At 41.0% G+C, this 20485-nt stretch overlaps 1 protein-coding gene across 11 annotated transcripts in view; it reads left to right on the forward strand.

Annotated features, from left to right (window-relative positions):
• LOC127515946 (C-type mannose receptor 2-like) overlaps nucleotides 1-20485 on the forward strand; it is a 177283-nt gene that overhangs the window by 120163 nt on the left and 36635 nt on the right. For 3 of the 11 annotated variants that reach the window (XM_051900143.1, XM_051900141.1, XM_051900142.1), the window contains exons 4-5: nucleotides 1204-1545; nucleotides 1711-2346. The exons of 3 other annotated variants lie outside the window; for them this stretch is intronic. In XM_051900143.1, the coding sequence (XP_051756103.1) occupies nucleotides 1204-1545; nucleotides 1711-2078 (710 nt within the window). In that variant the 3' untranslated portion in view covers nucleotides 2079-2346. Of the gene's footprint in view, nucleotides 1-1203; nucleotides 1546-1710; nucleotides 2347-20485 lie in introns of those variants that run through there. 5 more of the 11 variants (XM_051900130.1, XM_051900131.1, XM_051900132.1 and 2 more) reach the window with 3 other exon arrangements.

Genomic DNA, 20485 nt, shown 5'->3' on the forward strand with positions numbered 1-20485 from the left:
ACACACACGCACACACATTTAGAGACTAATTTAAATGTGTAATTTATTTGCATTAGCATATATTAATATAAACATTTATTTAAATATACAATATATTTTTTTATATTTAAAGTAATTTGCATTAGCATATTTAAAATGTATGATTTTACACATTTAAATATTCTAATGAAAAGGTATTTAAATGTAGTACTATTGCGCTTTAGCATATATTGATATAAAAAACTGAAATATATATTTTTAACACATTTAAATAAATTTTCATTAGCATATTTACATTTAAATATGTTAATGGGAGTGAATTTAAATGTATAATTATAAAAACTTTGAAGACAAACTTTAATTTGGCTTGAAAAAGCCTCGCCAGAAAGTTTGAAATAGTTTGAAAATCTTGAAGTTTGAAGCTTTTCAGTTTGAAATAGTTTAAGTTTTAGTTTGAATGGATGAATAGATACAGACAGACAGACAGACAGGGTTAGGGTGCTCAGGGTGGTTGCTAGGGTGTTGTTATGTGGTTGCTAGGGTACTCTGAGTGGTTGTGAGGGTTTTGCTATGTGGTTGCTAAGGTACTTGGGGTGGTTGCTATGGTTTTTCCTATGTGGTTGCTAAGGTACTTGGGGTGGTTGCTATGGTTTTGCTATGTGGTTGCTAAGGTACTTGGGGTGGTTGCTATGGTTTTGCTATGTGGTTGCTAGGGTACTTGGGGTGGTTGCTATGGTTTTGCTATGTGGTTTGTAAGGTACTTGGGGTGCTTACTATGGTTTTTCTATGCGGTTGCTAAGGTATTTGGGGTGGTTGCTATGGTTTTGCTATACGGTTGCTAAGATACTTGGGGTGGTTGCTATGTGGTTGCTAGGGTAGTCTGGGTGATTGCTAGGGTGTTGCTATGCAGTTGCTAAGGTACACTGAGTGGTTACTAAGGTGTTGCTATGTGGTTGCTAAGGAATTCTGGGTGGTTGCTATGCTGTCACTATGCGGTTGCAAGGGTATTCTGGGTAGTTGCTAGGGTTGTTGGTAGGCTGTTGCTAGAGTACTCAGGGTGTACTCCTGAATATTTAATATATCATCAGCTGTAGAAACAGTCTTTGAATGACACGTGTTTCTGATGTTTCCACTGCTGCTCTTATTCACATCCAAACCATAAAGCAGCATAAGAATAATGAACAAACTGATTCATGAATCTGTTTCCATTTGTTTTTCTTAAAGTGAACACAGGACTCGTCTTTGTCCATCAGACGATGAATTGGAGAGACGCTCAGAGTTACTGCAGACAGAATCACATTGATCTGGTCAGTGTGAGGAACCAGAATGAGAGTCAACAGCTTCAGAAGATCATCAGTGATAATCTCATATCTGGTGATGTCTGGATCGGTCTGTTCAGAGACTCATGGCAGTGGTCAGATCAGAGTAACTCCTCATTCAGATACTGGAATACTGGTGAACCTAATAATGCTGGAAATGAAAACTGTGTAGAGATTTATCCGAACGCTCAGGGACAATGGAATGACGCCCCTTGCAGCGAACAACATCCTTTTATGTGTCATGAAGGTGAGCAGATCCTCACAAAACACACACAATCCATCCATCACCTCCAGATATCTTAAAGTTCACACTACATGTCTGACATGACAAATTCCTCCACAGTGTTTGTTCTGCATGTTGTTTTTGATCAGTCTCTCTCTAGTTTCTGCTTGTGGTTTGTTTTGTGTCCAGATAAACTGATTCTGATCAAAGAGAATCTGACGTGGTCTGAAGCTCTGAGATACTGCAGACAGAATCATACGGATCTGGTCTCGGTTCATTCAGAAGAGATTCAGCGTCGTGTGATGAATGTGGTTAAACGGGCGTCTACTGAGTTGGTGTGGTTGGGTTTACACAACTACTGCAGCATGAACATGTGGCTCTGGTTGAGCGGAGAGATCGTGTGCTATCAGAACTGGGCTCCAGGGAACGGAACGACACCGGAAGACTGCCGCCTCGAGAAGAGAAAAGGAGCAGTTCAGTCTGGAGGAGATCAGCGCTGGATCAGCCTTCCTGAAACTCACAAACTCAACTTCATCTGCAGCAGATATGAAGAGTGAAAAGACACGTGAATGTTTGTGTGTTTACTTACATTCACTGTTTTCATTCTCCATTATTTTTCTTATTTACTTGTTTGATTTGTTCTTTAATAATTTCTGAGTGAATCTACTAATTGTGTTTTAAAAGTCTCTGTTTTATTTCTGTATGTTAATGATCATGACATAATGTGATCTTATCAAAGTTTTCTAACATTAATGTTTAATATTCTTTAGATGTCTAAAATACAAATACAATATATGTCTGATTTAAGAATCTCTTTGTATATCTGGTGTGTTTATGTGTCTGTATGTTTTCACTAATATTATCTATATCAATAAAACTTTGAGCAGCAGATGTTAAGAATAATATTATTTGTGTCTCAGCAGAATGAAATCTGGTTTATTGGAAAGGCAGAAGTGAAGTGATGTCACAATGAACTGTCAATTAAATATGTTAAATTTATATGTGTTTGGATGATATTTAGGATATGTTGTCACTTACAAAAAATCAAAATTTCAGCTTCCTGGAATAAATTAAATGTGTGAATCTTTGGAAAGAAAGATTTGATTCATGATTCAAGAGCGATTTTTGCAAATTCAGAATGATTCGATTCAAGATGATTCACAATGAGATTCAATTAAATTTAAACACCTTTGACAATAAGACTCACACAAACTTCAAGAATCAACTTGTGAATCAACAATGATGACATTCTTCATGCCGCAATGCATTCTGGGAGCCATGGATGAGTTTTGTATGATGCACCCAGAATGCATTGCGGCATGAAGCATGTCACTGTTATTGAGATTCATTCACTGATTCTTGATGTCTGTGTGTGTCTTAATGTCAAAGCAGCTTAAATTTTTAGTGCACAGTGTTTTTTTTTGTTGTTGTTGTTTTTGTTTGTTTTAATCTTTGATGTCTGATTAAAACACTGTTGGGTCTAATACTGTAGAATCAAAGAGTTGCTATAAGAAATAATGTGAAATTAATACCATAGATTAGACTGGGAGAAATCAGATAATCAGACTCTACATGATGACAGTATCTTTATCATCAACAAATAGCTAACATCATCTGATCACATTGTCTTTCGCTGTACTTGCAATAACACACAGTTGCAGCAGCCAAAGAGAAACTAGTAATCTTTGTGCGTCGCTTATAATAAACAAATCCAACGTACATATCTGCACCGGGCACAGTTTTGACATGACAGCATACCCGGATAAAAAAGTCACCGCTCGCTAGTACTAGTTGCTTTCAGTTAAAACAGTTCAAACATGCATTTTAGTCTAGGACTAGCTTAATCCTTGTCTGTGAAACCGGGGGTAAAAGTCACCATTATGACTTAAAAGTTTAAATTATGTGCTAGATCTTAAAAAACCCCGGAGCCGTGTGGAGTACGTTTATGATGGATGGATGTGGATGGAAGCACTTTCTCCAGCTCATACTCATTGGTATCGTTCACCACCATTATAAAGCTCGGATGCGTCAGGATATTTATTAATATTTCTCCGACTGTGTTCATCAGAAAGAAGAAAGTCATATACACCTAGGATGGCTTGAGAGTAAATCTTGAGCTAATTTTCATTTAAAAAGTGAACTAATCCTTTAAGTCTTACGCTGTGTTCACGCCATCTCGTAATTACCTTAGTCTCGAGAGGACAACACATGCCGTTTTACTCGGAGCTGTTCATGTCGTTTTTGCCTTTCTGTGGCAACACTATCGAAGCCTAAATTAATCCGCAGCAGTCAGGAGGTACAGCAGGAGCTCTCCAAAAAATCACAGCTTACAAGTTGTAATTACAAGCTCTACGAGGACATGAACGCTTTTTACAAGTTGAAATCTCATAATTACGGTAATTACGACATTACGATTTAAGAGAAGATATTGTTGAATAAAGTTGTTATTTTTGTTTTGTTTTTGGCGCACAAAAAGTATTCTCGTCTCTTCATAACATTAAGGTTGAACCACTGCAGTCACATGACTGTTTTAACGATGTCTTTAGCACCTTTCTGGACCTTGAAAGTGGTAATTAAATTGCTGTTTATGAACGAGTCATATAAGTCTCGGATTCAATCAAAAATATCTTAATTTGTGTTCTGAAGATGAACGAAGGTCTTTCGGGTGTGGAACGACATGAGGGTGAGTAATTAATGACAGAAATTTCATTTTTGGGTGAACTAACCCTTTAAAGCATTAGTATAATTTGCCAATGGAGAGTCTTTCAGTGTTTATGAATGCATTTTAAAAGACTAAAATATCAGACATTAACATACTAACATGAATGAGGATTATAAGTAATAAGGATGTTCAAAAGAACCTTTAAAAAATCTTCTTTAAAACCCAATCACCAAGTTTTTAGAAATGCAATATTTGCATTTATGTCATTTTTTTCAAAGGTTTTGATTCACACATTGACTCAGAACCACTAAATAAAAAGTAAATAGCATATTGCATAGATCCAAACTCTTTCATATGTTATAAAAGAGTCTTATTTTGAAATTTATTTTTTTAAAGTCTCATGGTCACTGATGGTGTTTTTCCCCCATGTTGCTTGTTAGTTTAGTTATGTCGTATAAATATCCTCCTGTGACAGTTAATTTTTAGGGGCCAGGCTGCAAAATTGCATATGGATTTGGAAAGCCAGACTATATATTAGCAATGGTTTCAAAATTGCCGACAGTCACATTATTTTCATGACCTTTATCAGCTTTATATTTAATGTTAAATATAAATCAATATTTTTTTTACATTTGCTTTTGAGTGTACAGTGAGGTAGAAATGCTGGCACAGATTATCAGTGAATTTACCGTGTCCTTACCATCATAGCAAATGAACTGAAATATCCCAAAACTCCCGTCATCGTCCATGGTGCCACAGTCTTCAGTCCCTCTATAGTTGTCCAGCTGTTTATCTCTTCCCTGTAGAAAGTGTGGTCAGACAGAGACCAGTGCCAGTCTGGAGCGGCGTCTTTCTTCAGTCCTATCTAAGTGTTTGTTCCCACAATCCCGTTCACGACGGCTGAAGTCTGCCTCGTCTTCAACAGCGACAAAATGATAGTGGTGTTTTCTGCAGTAGCTTTGGGCTTCATATGTTTCAGCCTCATTAACAAAGACGAATTGTTTGGAGATCCCAGATGAGACACACACACCTGTGAAAGAGCAGGGTTGTCTTTCCAGTCTTTCCATGAGGAACGTTCCAACAAAAATATGTTCTAAGATTGTTTGGCTGTTGTTCCCAAAATGTTATTTCGGAATGTTCTCAGAATGCCCAAAACATCAAGGTTATTAAATGTTTTAAAAACCTTTTTTCTTGGTTATAGAGTACCTCAGGGATGACATGTTTTTGTAGGCAAAACCTGGAAGCGAGTTAGCATTTTAGGACTTCTGGTTCCATCGCCTTAAAGTCTATGGGTTTTTTGAATGGGTTTTTGCTAAATCGCCTGAAATAAGGTCTGTGGTTAACAAAGCCTCTAAATATTTTCACGTTTTGATCTATGACATAAAACACACCAGTTATAACCCGCTTGTGATTTTTTAAACCTTTATTGTGTCTTAAAGACGGCGGTTGCTAAAAAGGGACTACTTCCTTTGGCGGGGACTTTAGACGTCATCATGACAAACAGGACATTTGGACAGCATTTCTCATGAAAAAGTGGATAAGTATTCATACACAGCGCAGATCATAATCAGCGAGCATGTTTTTAAATAAAGTTTGAGGAAGCTTGGTGGTGATGACGTTGATCCACGACCATGGTGTGCTGTAGTCCGTTTATAGCCTACTGTTAGCTTTTTATATCTGACCACTTTATTTAGGCTTCAAAATGTATAAATGTTGTGTTAACTTGTAAAGATTATCTTGATAGACAAAACATGTAAGTGTCATAACCCTTTGTTAAACACAGAGCTTATTTTTTGCGATTTTCCAAAAGTCTATGGGAAAAATGCATAGGCTTTCGATCGAGGGAACCCGTGCGCCGCTAACTTCCGGGTTCGCCTACAAAAACACGTCATCCCTGAGGTACTCTATTCGAACCAGATAACTTTGAGCGAACGTCCTATTAACGTTACTGGAAGAACATTTGTTCATAACTTTGGGAGAACCTTGCCTGAACGTTCTGAGAACATTCCCTCCCATTACTCAGTAATACTGAAAAGTACAGAATTTTTCCTCAATGAATAAGCATTACAATGCAATTTTCTGAAAAAGGGTCACTGAAAAACAAAGTGCAGAAGTGAATAGTGCATTTTTTAAACAAATGTAAGCATGCAAATGCCTGAACCAAACAAAGAAACAGTTAAATGTCACATCTTCATCTTCAAGTGGAGGGTCACTTCTTTGAGCACGACTTGCATTTTCTGCAACTGAGGGCTTGCAATTCAGACACTGTAGTATTTTAATAGTATTTTAAGGCTGCTTTATCACAGGATCTGTGAAAAGAAAAACAGAATTTATATCAAATTAACCAATGAATGACAGTTTTGCATCCATGATTGAATATACAGTATGTATTATAATTTGCATTGATATTCATTAGAATTTTGTTGACTTCTCAACTTACCTTTTGACTATATCCTGATCAAGCTTGACATATGAGTGTCCATTTTTATCCTCTTCACAGCCTCAGTAGTTTCATTAAGCATCCCTCTTTACAATTTAATCTTTGTACTTATCTGTAATTAGAAATGTATATTAGAAAATAAACAGAAAGACAAAATTGTCAAGCTTGAACAAATATAAACAAATCAATGAACACTACCATAGTTGGCTGGTCAGCTCAAACAAAGTAATTGTATGTTCATAACATGTTTTATCAAAGTTCATTTACCTCATTATGAAGCCAAATTGTTCAGGAAATCAGAAATAAATACACAACTTAAATTTGCAAATAAAAAGAAAGTTAAATGTAATGTTGTATCTGTTTTTTAACATTTAATTATTTTTTTCTGCCAAAGCATTGGACAATGTTTTATAGTTGTTATAAGACAGACAAATGTCACCACATACATTTTAAACAGATTTATCAAGTCTTTAGAAATAGAGGTCTGCGCGGGACTTTTTTTTTCATCCCACTCCCGCCTAAAATTCACTCTGTGTTCACCCGCTATCCGCATATGGTGATTTTCTTCCCGACCCGACGGGTCCCGCTAAATTGATATTGTTTTCAGAATCTCGCATTTAAACATTTAAAAAAGAAAGAGAGTGATTGTGGATTGTGGACAAATATAAAACGTTGCATAGCATATACAAAATTTTTATTTGTTATTTGTCTTATGATGCTGTCAACACCCTAAAAATGTCAGAGAAAAAATGCCACAAAGAATAATAGGCTAAATATCACAGAGAAAAAAAATAGGCTAAATTAAATAGCCTACAACATGTCCCTCAAAACTATAGGCTAAGCCAAAAATACATAACGAAAACTGTTGGCTTACTAGTTGTCACGGTTCATGGATTCACTTACTCACCCTCGTGTGTTGTGTGTGTGTGTGTGTGTGTTTGGGTGTGAGTGACTGATTGTGTGGGCATCACCCGTTATGGTCTGATTGCGATCTGTTGCCAGCCGTGTCTTGTTAGTGGTTGTTATATATTGTGCGTGTCTTTATGTGGTCTTTGTCAGTTCGTTGCAGGCTGTTCCCGGTGTCGTGTTCTCTGTGTGTTGCTTCCTGGTTTTTGGATTCTGGACTTTCGTCATGTGCCCTGTTTTCTGGGTTGGATTATCCTTGTTCTCTGATACCCGCTGTAGCCCTGCGCCACTCGGTGCCACGCCACTCTGCACGCCACCGTTCTGCACGCCACAGCCTCTGCCTCGTCTGACCCTTGGAGTGAAGTTATTGTACAGCGTTTTCCTGTCAATAAATATTGTTATTCTTGCACTTGGATCCTCTGTCTGTGTTCATTCCCTGACAGAACGAACTGACCCAATTATGGATCCAGCAAGGTCGTCGGATCTTCAGGAGTATTTGAGCAGGAGTGCTCAACGGATGGATCATCAGGACGAGCAAGTGGTGGCCACAGCTCGCGCCGTTCAGGCGTTGGTGGCGCAGGTGGCTGAGTTATCTACCCAGGTTCAACATCTCTCATCTCCCACTGCGCCAGCTCCACCGTCTGTTCCCCACCCATCCGCCAACATCAGCAGTCTACAAGAGCCGCGTATTCCTGCACCAGAGAGGTATGCTGGAGAACCAGATATTTGTAGAGCCTTTCTAACGAAGTGCTCTATTTATTTCTCTTTGCAACCTAACACGTTTTCCTCTGAGGAATCTAAAGTCGCGTTGGTCATGACGCTACTGACGGGACGCGCGGCGTTGTGGGGAACAGCGGTGTGGGAGAACAAACATCCGTGCTGCTCCTCGTTCCACACCCTGTCGCAGGAGATGAGACGGGACGGGAGGCAGCGCACAAACTCGCGGACCTGCGGCAGGGAATCCAACCAGTGTCTGATTATGCCATCAAATTCCGCACCCTGGCAGCGGAATGCAAGTGGAACGAGGAGGCGCAGTGGGATATGTTCCTGCATGGGTTGGCCGACCGTGTTCAGCAGGAGATTTACCAGCTGGATCTACCCACCAGTCTCGACGGTCTCATTGAGCTCGCGCTGCGGGTGGATGCCCGCGTGCAGGAACGCGTGGCGCGTAAGAGGCCCGTAGCGCGCTTTGAAGAACTGGAGGAGAGCGGTGCCAGCGGAGGTAACACGGTCGGTCCCCCGTTCGATCCTGAACCCATACAGGTGGGTAGAGCTCGGCTCTCCCGGGAGGAGAGATTACACCGGAGAGAGATGGGACTGTGCTTGTACTGTGGAGGGGCGGGACATTTTCTTAGGGAGTGTCCCATAAAAGGCAGAGCCCGACAGTAAAACCGAGGTTACTGTCGGGTGGTCTTTCCTTGGATAAATCCTCGTCTGCGACACTCCTCCCGGTGAGACTACAGTGGGTATCGGGGCATCACACCTGCCAGGCTCTGGTCGACTCGGGGGCGGAGGGCAGCATCATGGACTACGATCTGGCCACGCGTCTGCACATACCCATCCACCCCCTGGAACATGCCATAACTGTCATCGCCCTTAACGGACAGAAGCTACCTACCATCACACACGCCACGGAGCCCTTAACCGTCATCACTTCCAGTAATCATACTGAACAGTTGCCATTTTTCATTTCCAGATCTACTACTCATCCGGTCGTCTTGGGTCATCCGTGGCTTCTCAAACACAAGCCCAGGATCGAGTGGGGTCAGGGGTCCGTGGCAGAGTGGAGCAACCAGTGTCATGCGTCTTGTTTGTTGTCTGCCTGTTCTTCTGTGTCTCGTTCTGTGTTACAGGAGTCGTCGGTGAATCTGTCAAACGTGCCAGAGGAGTACCTTGACCTGAAGGAAGTGTTCAGTAAGTCCCGGGCTGCTTCTCTTCCTCCGCATCGTCCCTACGACTGTGCCATAGACTTAGTACCAGGGTCTTCTCCGCCTAAAGGCAAGTTATATTCACTTTCTAATCCTGAAAGGGAGGTCATGGAGAAATACATTTCTGATTCTCTGGCAGCTGGGATCATCCGCACTTCCTCGTCTCCCGCGGGGGCAGGTTTTTTTTTCGTGGGTAGGAAGGACGGGTCGCTGCGGCCGTGCATTGACTACAGAGGACTGAACAACATCACGGTAAAGAATACTTATCCTTTGCCGTTGATGTCTTCTGCCTTTGAACGGCTGCAGGGCGCGTCTCTTTTCACGAAATTGGACCTGCGCAACGCTTATCATTTGGTTCGCATTAGGGAGGGGGATGAGTGGAAGACGGCATTTAACACCCCTAGAGGGCACTTTGAATACTTGGTTATGCCTTTCGGCCTTTCCAACTCGCCCGCCGTGTTCCAAGCACTCGTGAATGACGTGTTGAGAGACATGATCGATCAGTTCATTTATGTCTACCTGGACGACATATTGATATTTTCTTCTTCTCTCCAGGAACATGTGCAACACGTCAGACGAGTGCTCCAGAGGCTGTTAGAGAATGGGCTTTTTGTCAAGGCGGAGAAGTGCGTTTTTCATGCACAGTCAGTTCCATTTTTAGGGTATATCATATCGTCTGAGGGGGTGCGCATGGATCCTGACAAGGTTAAGGCTGTGGTGGATTGGCCAATCCCAGATTCCCGTAAGGCCCTGCAGAGGTTTTTGGGATTCGCCAATTTTTACCGGCGTTTTATTCGCAATTTCAGCCAACTAGCCGCTCCTCTGACCGCCTTAACCTCCACCGCAACGGCGTTCAGGTGGTATAATGCAGCTGAGGCTGCATTTTCCAATCTGAAAAGCCGCTTTGTTTCGGCTCCCATTCTTGTCGCCCCTGATCCTTCACGTCGGTTTGTGGTGGAGGTTGATGCTTCAGAGGTGGGGGTAGGGGCAGTTCTATCCCAGCGCGCCACCACGGACGATAAGATGCACCCTTGCGCGTTTTTTTCTCATCGCTTATCCGCCGCCAAACGGAATTACGACATTGGTAACAGGGAGCTGCTGGCGGTCAAATTAGCTTTGGAAGAGCGGCGTCACTGGTTGGAGGGGTCGGGGGTACCTTTCATCGTCTGGACTGATCATAAGAATTTAGAATACATCAGATCCGCTAAACGACTAAACTCTAGGCAGGCTCGGTGGGCTCTGTTTTTCGGTCGTTTCGATTTTTCTCTATCATATCGTCCCGGGTCTAAAAACATCAAGCCCGATGCTTTATCTCGTGTTTTTGATCGTTCCGAGCGCCCGTCCACTCCCGAGTGTATTTTACCTGAGAGACTCATTGTCTCCTCACTCACATGGGAGGTCGAGTCGAAGGTCCACACGGCCTTAGAAGGGGTAACGCCTCCGCCCGGGTGCCCGCCGAGTCAATTATTTGTGCCAGAGAGGTTACGTTCAGACGTTATCCGATGGGGCCATGATTCCAATCTGCCTTGTCATCCAGGGGTTAGTCATACCATGTTTTTGGTTAAGCAACGATTCTGGTGGCCCTGCATGGCTCGCGACGTTCGCAATTTTGTTTTGGCTTGCTCTGTCTGCCCTCGTGGTAAGATTTCTAATCGTTCCCCAGATGGGCTTCTTCAACCGCTGTCTGTCCCTTCAAGACCCTGGTCCCACATAGCGCTAGATTTCGTAACAGGCCTCCCTCCTTCACAGGGCAATACGGTGATTTTGACCGTAGTGGACCGGTTCTCGAAGGCGGCACATTTCATCCCCTTGCCCAAATTACCCTCTGCCAAGGAGACAGCGGTTACTGTCATTAATCACGTCTTTCGTATTCATGGCCTCCCGGTAGACGTGGTTTCTGACAGGGGATCCCAATTTACCTCCAGATTCTGGAAGGAGTTTTGCAGATTACTGGGAGCGACTGTTAGTTAGTTGTCTGGGTTCCATCCCCAGAGTAACGGGCAAGCTGAGAGAGCCAACCAGGATTTGGGGAGAACGTTGCAATGTCGGGTAGCTCAGAATCCTTCCTCCTGGAGTCAGCAGCTTCCTTGGGTGGAGTACGCGCACAACTCGTTACCAGTGTCGGCTACGGGCCTGTCGCCTTTCCAGTGTAGTCTAGGTTACCAGCCACCTATCTTTCCTAGTCTGGAATCCGAAGTCGCGGTCCCCTCCGCTCACGCCTTCGTCCAGAGGTGTCGTCACACGTGGAGAAGAGCCCGAGAGACTCTTATTCAGGTGGGAGCGCGCACCAAGGCCCAGGCCGATCGCCACCGGCTGAAGCCTCCCGTATACGTCGTCGGACAAAAAGTGTGGCTTTCTTCCAGGAACATTCCGCTCCGCTCCGTATGTAATAAGTTGGCACCTAAATTCATTGGCCCGTTCACTGTCACCAAGATTCTTAGTCCGGTGACAGTCCGCCTCAAATTCCCCCCAGCGTACCGTAGAATTCACCCCGTATTCCACGTATCTAAAATCAAACCTGTTTTTCATGCTAACATTAATCCGCCGGTTCCGGTCCCCCCCCCCCGCCGCGTCTCGTAGATGGGGAACCCGTTTATTCGGTTCGTCGTATTTTGGACGCTAGGCGAAGGGGACGCGGATTCCAGTACTTGGTGGACTGGGAGGGTTACGGTCCGGAGGAGAGGAGTTGGGTTCCTGCCAGGGACATCCTGGATCACTCTCTTATTGATGATTACTATCAACAGGTAGGCTCTCCTGGGAGCGCCAGGAGGCGCTCGTAGGAGAGGGGGTACTGTCACGGTTCATGGATTCACTTACTCACCCTCGTGTGTTGTGTGTGTGTGTGTTTGGGTGTGAGTGAATGATTGTGTGGGCGTCACCCGTTATGGTCTGATTGCGATCTGTTGCCAGCCGTGTCTTGTTAGTGGTTGTTATATATTGTGCGTGTCTTTATGTGGTCTTTGTCAGTTCGTTGCAGGCTGTTCCCGGTGTCGTGTTCTCTGTGTGTTGCTTCCTGGTTTTTGGATTCTGGACTTTCGTCGTGTGCCCTGTTTTCTGGGTTGGATTATCCTTGTTCTCTGATACCCGCTGTAGCCCTGCGCCACTCGGTGCCACGCCACTCTGCACGCCACCGTTCTGCACGCCACAGCCTCTGCCTCGTCTGACCCTTGGAGTGAAGTTATTGTACAGCGTTTTCCTGTCAATAAATATTGTTATTCTTGCACTTGGATCCTCTGTCTGTGTTCATTCCCTGACACTAGTATACTGCAAAATGAAACATCCACGCAAGAACAGAATGACGCTGACTGACGACCGTTTCAGAACGTCTCTCCTCCAAAATCCGATCACAAAGGTTGAATGTTCTCTGAAGGAGCACTCACGCAGACCTCTAATGCAAAGAACATATCTTGCCAGGTTTCTCAGGACAGGGAACTGTGTGAACGCCACCACTGCACAAAGTTTTGTTCACTTTAAGTTCAAGCACAGATGCGCTGATGTCAAAGCATCGACTGGGTTATTGTCAGACCGCCCGCTCCCGCCTAAAGTACACTATAGTTACCGAACGCAATCCGCCTTTCATTCAAAATTTAATCCCGCGGACCTCTATTTAGAAAGGGTCTTTGACTGTACCAGTGCTTAAAGGGGCAGTAAGTGGTATTTGAACTACGCTGTTGGACACTGTTGATATTTGAAATCAACCCAAACAAACCCACACCTCTCTTCATTGCTCCACCTCCGAAACTCACACTCCAATTCTAACCACCCTGCTCTGAGTCGGACTCGAACCGCTGCTGGCAGGTGAGGCGAATGCACTACCAATGACGCTAACACCTCATTCTCTAGTGGTCGTCAGTGCGGAGTGGTTTACCTGCACAACTCTCACTATCTGTTTGTTGTTGGACTCGGCCCCACTAACTTCCAAATAGTGGATTTGAAATATCACTAAGTCCCCCTTTAAGTTGCAGATATCTAGTGTCAGTATCATGTTACCGCGGTTAACGTCCGTATTCCACGTGTTATCTACTAGCAAATGCATAGCAGCCCTAGGAAAAAACTAAATATTGAGCTTTGTATTTATGCAAACAGCAACTAAAAACTTACCAGTAACTTCTGCGGGCAGCATCTTCATCTGTTCGCGTCTGATTGACCAAATTGAATGTAGCTGCACTGAAAAAGACGCGCTGTTACACGCTGTCAAAATATGACCGGCACAGACAAGTAAAGTTAAAGGTGCTTTATGTAAGTGTAAGGCAGTGTATTGTGTTGTCCACAAGATGTCGCTATACCACTGTTGTGTTAAGGCAGATTCAAGTGCCTTTAGCATGGTTTGAGCCTCTTGATGTACCGTAGTGTTGATACTTTTCTTCAGTTCATGTTATCAACGCTATAGGTAAGCCATGTTAACGATAGTGGAAGTTGCAATGAAAAATATCTTTGTTGTTATCACACTAAAGTTCAGTTTATTCAGATATTTTGTGTTTTAAACTGCTAAAGACCTAAATGCAGAGTAATATGTAAAGTTAAAATGTTTTGTTCTTTCTTTTAAATGTGATTAATGTGTGGTGGCTAATACAAAGCTATCATAATATAAGCAGCGAGAGCTTGCTATTGAATTGCATGTGCATTGAAATGTACTTTAATAGTTTAAAACTTAAGTTGAGTTCATGTTATCAACGCTATAGATGCCGTGCTGTGGAATAAACAGTCAAGCCACAATCCCGAACCCCTCTGTGTCCGCGTCCCCTTCCTCTACCACCTCCCATGATCATACACAACACAGCGCAGAGTAGCAGCAGCGGTGCTGGAGACCAGTAAGCGCGCGGAGAGAGAGAGAGAGGGCTACATAAGAATGTTTGCCCCGCCCCCTCCTCCTCAGACTCAACGCTCTCGCGGGTTGCCAGTTTGAAGACGCAACGGGAGCGAACTCAATTGACATTGGAAGGCGAGGAGACTTACACACTGTAAGATAATTAGTTGATTTATTGATTTATAATGAGTTGATATCATGTTTTAATATGCTTCCGTTTAGAGATTTTTAGATGGATGCTGAGGCTTTTTAGGTCAGGTAGAATCTGTGATCTCTGACCCAGTTTGTTCGCTGGCTTCCATGGCTGCAATTCACTGCATTTATTTTCTGCCAACTGGCAACCCGGGGTGGCGAAATACTATTGGGTAAATTGGCAAAGACCAAAACAAAAACAGAAATTCCGATACAGAACGCAAATTTCAAAGTAAAATAACTGGCTGTAGCAATGGTTTTCAGAGAAACGTGTATGTGAACACAGCATGTTTAATAAACATCTACAAACATATTTTCATGCTTTAGTACAGTTGAAAACTTACATAGAGCACCTTTAATTAAATACAAATCTTACCTGGAGTCACAAAATAACGGGGTTCCAAAAGCCACACAAAAGAAAAATTGAGATATTTTAATGAAATCTTGGAGATTTATATCCCTCTGATGAAAGATGACTCACCAAAACTTCACGTTTCAAAAAGTTCATCGCAAAAAAAAAAAAAAAAAGTAATCCATATGAATCACATGGTCTCTTTCAAGTGCTCTAAAGTGACACGATCGCTCTAGTCTATATAATTTAACAGTTTAAATTAAGTCTTCTATTAACATTCAAAGCACACAGCGTATCTGGTGCGAGGCTGCCTGCGACTGCGAGCTCATCATCATAAGAACCAATCAGAGCCGTTCAACAGCCTTGAAACCAATCAGGTTTCATCACGTTTGTTACACTTGTTTAAATTTAAACACAAGTAATTATATTATTATATATATAAATATATATTAAGCATCTTTGGAAAATTGATTTATGATGCATTTCAAATAATATGATGTTGAAATCCTTGGGAATTCCAGTAGTCTATTAAAATTAATGTATCATGTAATGGACAACAGCCTTTTAAGTAGCATAACCTTTTACAAGTAAAACTGAACAACATATTAATTTTAAGTATGCTTATGGCAATACTTAATAATAGTTGACAAATGTTTATAATACATTATAAGTTGGTACATTGTAAATGTTAAAAATGTTTTTCAAAATATCTTTCTTTTGAAAAAATTTTAAATTCTAAATATATAAATATTTGAAATATATTGCAGTAGGCCTACACATGGTTATAAAGTACATTTAAACCCACTAAAAGCTGAATCATGTTGCTATGTTCTTAAAGTACACATAAAATATACTTTAAGTAAGAGTAACATAAGTATGTTTTCTGTAAATACACTAATTCACTAAAAGTATGCTTGTGTTTAGCATATTTTTTTAAAAGTGTAATTAAGCATATACTTATAAGTACTTCTAGTATATTTTTTCAGAAATGTATTAAAATGCAATTCAGTATATTTTTAATGCCCTTCAAATAAGCATGTTGTGAATACAAATGTATTATTAACATACTACTTGCATTTCAAGTACATTTTTAATACATTTAATACTACATCTTTTTCACCTGGGTGAGCTATTGAGCAACACCTCTGTAACATGGTGCATCTCCTGCAGAGCTCTAAATGAATCGCAAGATAAGAACGACACTTCCCTACAGGATTGAAACAAAATCAGACATGATGAACAGTGCAACTGTAAGGCAGAAGAAGAAAGCTCTTCAAGTGTTATCAAAGAATGACATTGGGAGAGTGGAAGATGTAAACTGCTGAAAGGGCGGGGTTGACCTCATTGCTATGGATGATGTTAACAAGATTACTAACTAATAGATAGAGAAGGGGTCTCTGTCTGTGATTTAATCATAGAAATATTGTAGAAAGAGGTATCATGTTGCCATATTCAAATAAAGGGTTTTAAATAAAAATGTTGCCTTATTCAAATAAAGATTTTAAAATGTAGGCTAAGTGTCATATGTTCAGCTAATTGTCAGCCTCTTACAAGAGAGAGATTGCAGAGTTCAAGTGACAAATGATGTTTTATAAACAAAGTTCAGGAGGAGCACGTTCAAATGGTCCATATAATCAGCTCAGAAGGAGGCATATATACAGACAGTCGACTCATCCAGTTACCTTGACAGTTTTCAGCATCCCTCCACCACCCCGACTCCTCTCTCTCGGCTGGTTCCTATTCCCAGGATACGGGGAATAACTCTGGGTTTGGGCTAAATTCCGAGCTCGGAGCCCTTGATCCCCTCAGGCAGCACGCCAAATATGCTTTTATTTTACTCTTTTATTTTATTTGATCACTGGTAAGTGTGAACTCTTGAAAACAACTGCCACAGCTAATCAGACAATACTTACTTACTTATTTTATTATTATTTTTAAAGGTTTATTTTTGCCATTTTTACCTTTTTATTATGATATGACAGTAAGTAGACAGGAAGCGAAGTGGAAGGGAGAAAAGGGGGGGACGGGATCTATATATCTAAATATTTATTGCATTTATGAAGAAAAGGCTCAGCACCCAAGACAGTAAATTCCCCGGTGTTAAATTGTTACAATCAGTTATGTTTGTATATTCATTGTTTGTGTTTTCCACTAGATCTTGATTGGTTTCCCTTTCTGTCACTCACCATGGATTCGTCCGCTGTGTCTGTTGACACCTCCCCGCCGGAAGTATAAAATGCGATGTCGCATCCGTTTTCGAGAAGGCTGTGTGTGTGTGTGTGTGTGTGTGTGTGTGTGTGTGTGTGTGTGTGTGTGTGTGTGTGTGTGTGTGTGTGTGAGCGTGAGAGCGTGTGTGTGTGTGTGAGAGCGTGAGCGTGCCTCTTTGAAACATTTGTAGCCCCAAAGTATGCTATGTTTCGTGAGGTGCCTTCATGCACAAATGCTGCCTTACAAGTCATTGCCTGATAGGGCAGCGAGGCAACAAGTCACTGCCGAGGTTTTCAGATGCAGCCTCTGATGTTGAAGCAGCAGCAGCAGCTCCTTGTCCTGTGTTTTATTAATACTTATAAAACGGTTAGTTCCTGTCCTTTACTCTGATTGGTCAATAGCTGTTTTATTCACGATACAGCACAGCTATGACCGCTTCACCCAACGGTTCTGTGTATCACTACACAACACTTAGCAACCACTCTTAGCAACGTAAACTTTGTTCTCAATTAATGTTGTTCATTGAAGTTTACTGTATTGTTCAGCCGTGACTTATTCACGATACAGCACAGCCTCTCGAACCTTAGTGCTTACTTATATCTGCCCTCATCAGGTATGAAACACATTAATGCAATAAGAGTATGTTTTTGACATGTTAGAGTTACGAGGAATGTAAATGACATTGTTTAAAGTCTTTAATAATTTACATTTATCAGAAGTGTAAAAGTTTGTTTCAAGTTCCCTCTGTGTATCGCGTGTGCTAGTCATGCATTTCATGCTAATGATGCGGTCTGACAAATAGCGTGATAATACAGTTAATCCATGAATATAATGTGTTTTTGATAAATAATGCAACAGTTATGAGTAACGAGTTGTAGTTGACTGTGCTTTAAAAGATGTATTTTTCACAAAATAAGTTTGATAAATGTGTTTGTACTTAAAACGTATAAAAAAGAATCATTTTTGTTGACATATGAACACATTTTCGGTGTTCATTCAAGTGTTAAATACAGCAACATGTTTATGTTGTCATGCAGAATGTTATATATGTGTGTGTTATAAATGAATATATTATGTCTTTAATTGTTGACATAGTAGTCAATGAGAAACTGTATACAGTAATCTTGTTACTTATCTTAAAGTGATGCTGTCACTCATTGGCATATAAAAAAATACATGTAATGTTTTAAATGGTTATAAATAAAATAAAAAAACAACAATACACAGACTCTGATGGTGAAGCAGCAGCAGCTCCGTGTCCTGTGTTTTATTAACTCTTATATCTCCCCTCATCAGGCGGTAAGGGTACTACACGAGTAACACGCTGAAGATGTTGCTTTTGAATATTCTAGTTTAGATTTAAATCCTTAAGAATTTTGTTTTATTTTGTTATTTGATTTGGCAACACTCGTGCTCTCTTCATTATTTCATTTGGGGAGTTTGTATTATTGTTAATTGTAAATATATTTTTGGACACATTTAAAGTCAATTTCTTGTTATATTGGTTGGGGGTTAAAATGATTAAATGTTTGTTCTCTGTTTGAACTTGTGTTCTCCTCTTCACTACCTGCCCACTGTTTGATTTCCACTATTAGGCTATATCCAAAATATGGTTATAGAGTTTTGTGAATATAAACCGACCGACCCCAAATGTACTATAAGTGGTAACTAAATACATTTTTAAATACAGAGATAATATATTAAAAGCACATTTTAGTTCATATTTCATGGTGTCTCAAAATAGCACAGTTGAGTACACTTAGATATTCTTAAGATTATCTTAAGAATTACTAAAGAAGACTTTTTAGTATATTAAGTACAAAATTAGTGCACGAAAATAGAGCACTTTAAGTACATTATAGAAATGTACTTTTTTCACCTGGGAATACACTGAGGAATGCTGCTTTTAAATGAACATTTATTTAAAAGAAAAGTTCTTTGATAAAACAACATTTTCTTAATGGCATAAACACAAGCTTCACTCCCTTGAAACTTTAACTGGAATCTCACTGTCAGGTTTCGCTGAAATGGACCCAAATGCAGTTGGAAATGCAACAAAAGTTTTATTCAGCGATAATGGTATTAGATAGCGAACTTCAATAGAAGAGATCAGAGTCCAAGCAGATCAAATCCCAGGCGAGCGGTATTCAGAAACAGGCGAGGATCATTAAAGATGATAGCCCAGGCAAACTTGGAGAGATCCACAAATATAGATAGTAATCCAGAGCAAAAGTCCAAAAATCCAGATGAACAGACCACTGGTCAAGGAGCACAGGCAGTCCAGACATCAAAGGGAATAACTGGGCAAAAAAAAAAAAAAAACCCTGAAAAAACACAAAACCAATAACTGATGAACCAAAACAAGACAAAGAGAAAACATGAGATTTAAATAAGGAGAAAATAGTTAAGGAAATAACAGACAGCTGTGAACGCGTGCACAACCGCGCCGATCGCGAGATGCGAACAGCTGATCGTGGCCGGCACGTGCGGACAAAAACAAAAACAAAGGCTCATGCAGGAGAAAGAGACAGATCAAACCTGAGCCCTGACATCTCACTGTTTCTGTCACTGCGACTTCCCGAACAGGCGAACAAGCACACACACACACACACACACACACACAAATGAAATATGTTCAGCCCAATTAGGCTAATGGCTCGATATAGGCTCATTTATTAGTCCTATCTGTTCAAAATACAATTCGGAATATTATCAGCTACTGCGACTTTTTGCAACAAACATTCATTTATAGAAAAACTCATTGCTTCTAAAGCCTACAGATATAAGAACAAAAACGAGTGTCAATTCAGCCTCAACGCAAACTGTTAATGGCCTAGTCTTACTTAGACTTTTTCTTTGCACTGTGCAAAAACAGAAGAGCATCTTCTGTTCCAGGATTCAGGCGATTCCGCCTCGTCTCTATAACGCGGCACTAAATGAACCTCCTTGTTGCAGGAATGCTCAATATTCTCATAGCAAGGCGCAGCAGCCGTGGGAATAAGCGATCTTTTTGTCTCATCTTCCCGTTCTGTGAAGTCCACCTTCTGCTTTTTCGCTCGTCCACTGCTGTCATGTTCAGCTACAACGGGGATACGAGGAATCTGTTAACGCACACCTATCAGTGGTCAAAGTGCTTGGGTATAATGCGAAATAAATAAATAATAAATTAACTAAAGTAGTTAAAGTTCTCTCTCTCTCTCTCTTTTTTTTTTTTTTGGTAGGTTTAGTTACCATGTATACATTTATTTAACATATTTTGTTGTTTTATTAACATTAATGACAAATATAGGCTACGGAAGACCGAATCCATGGATACTGGCACATATCCTGTTTTCACCCAAATGTTTACGTCCACTTAAGCCATAACCGACTGTATTTACGTGATACTCCACACGATGGACATTTTGACAACTATGTGTGCATTTGACCATTCAGGCGCGAGGAGAACTGATCGCGCGCAAGAAAGAGA

The sequence above is a fragment of the Ctenopharyngodon idella genome, chromosome 7 (assembly GCF_019924925.1).
Source record: "Ctenopharyngodon idella isolate HZGC_01 chromosome 7, HZGC01, whole genome shotgun sequence".
Classification (NCBI taxonomy): Eukaryota; Metazoa; Chordata; class Actinopteri; order Cypriniformes; family Xenocyprididae; genus Ctenopharyngodon; species Ctenopharyngodon idella.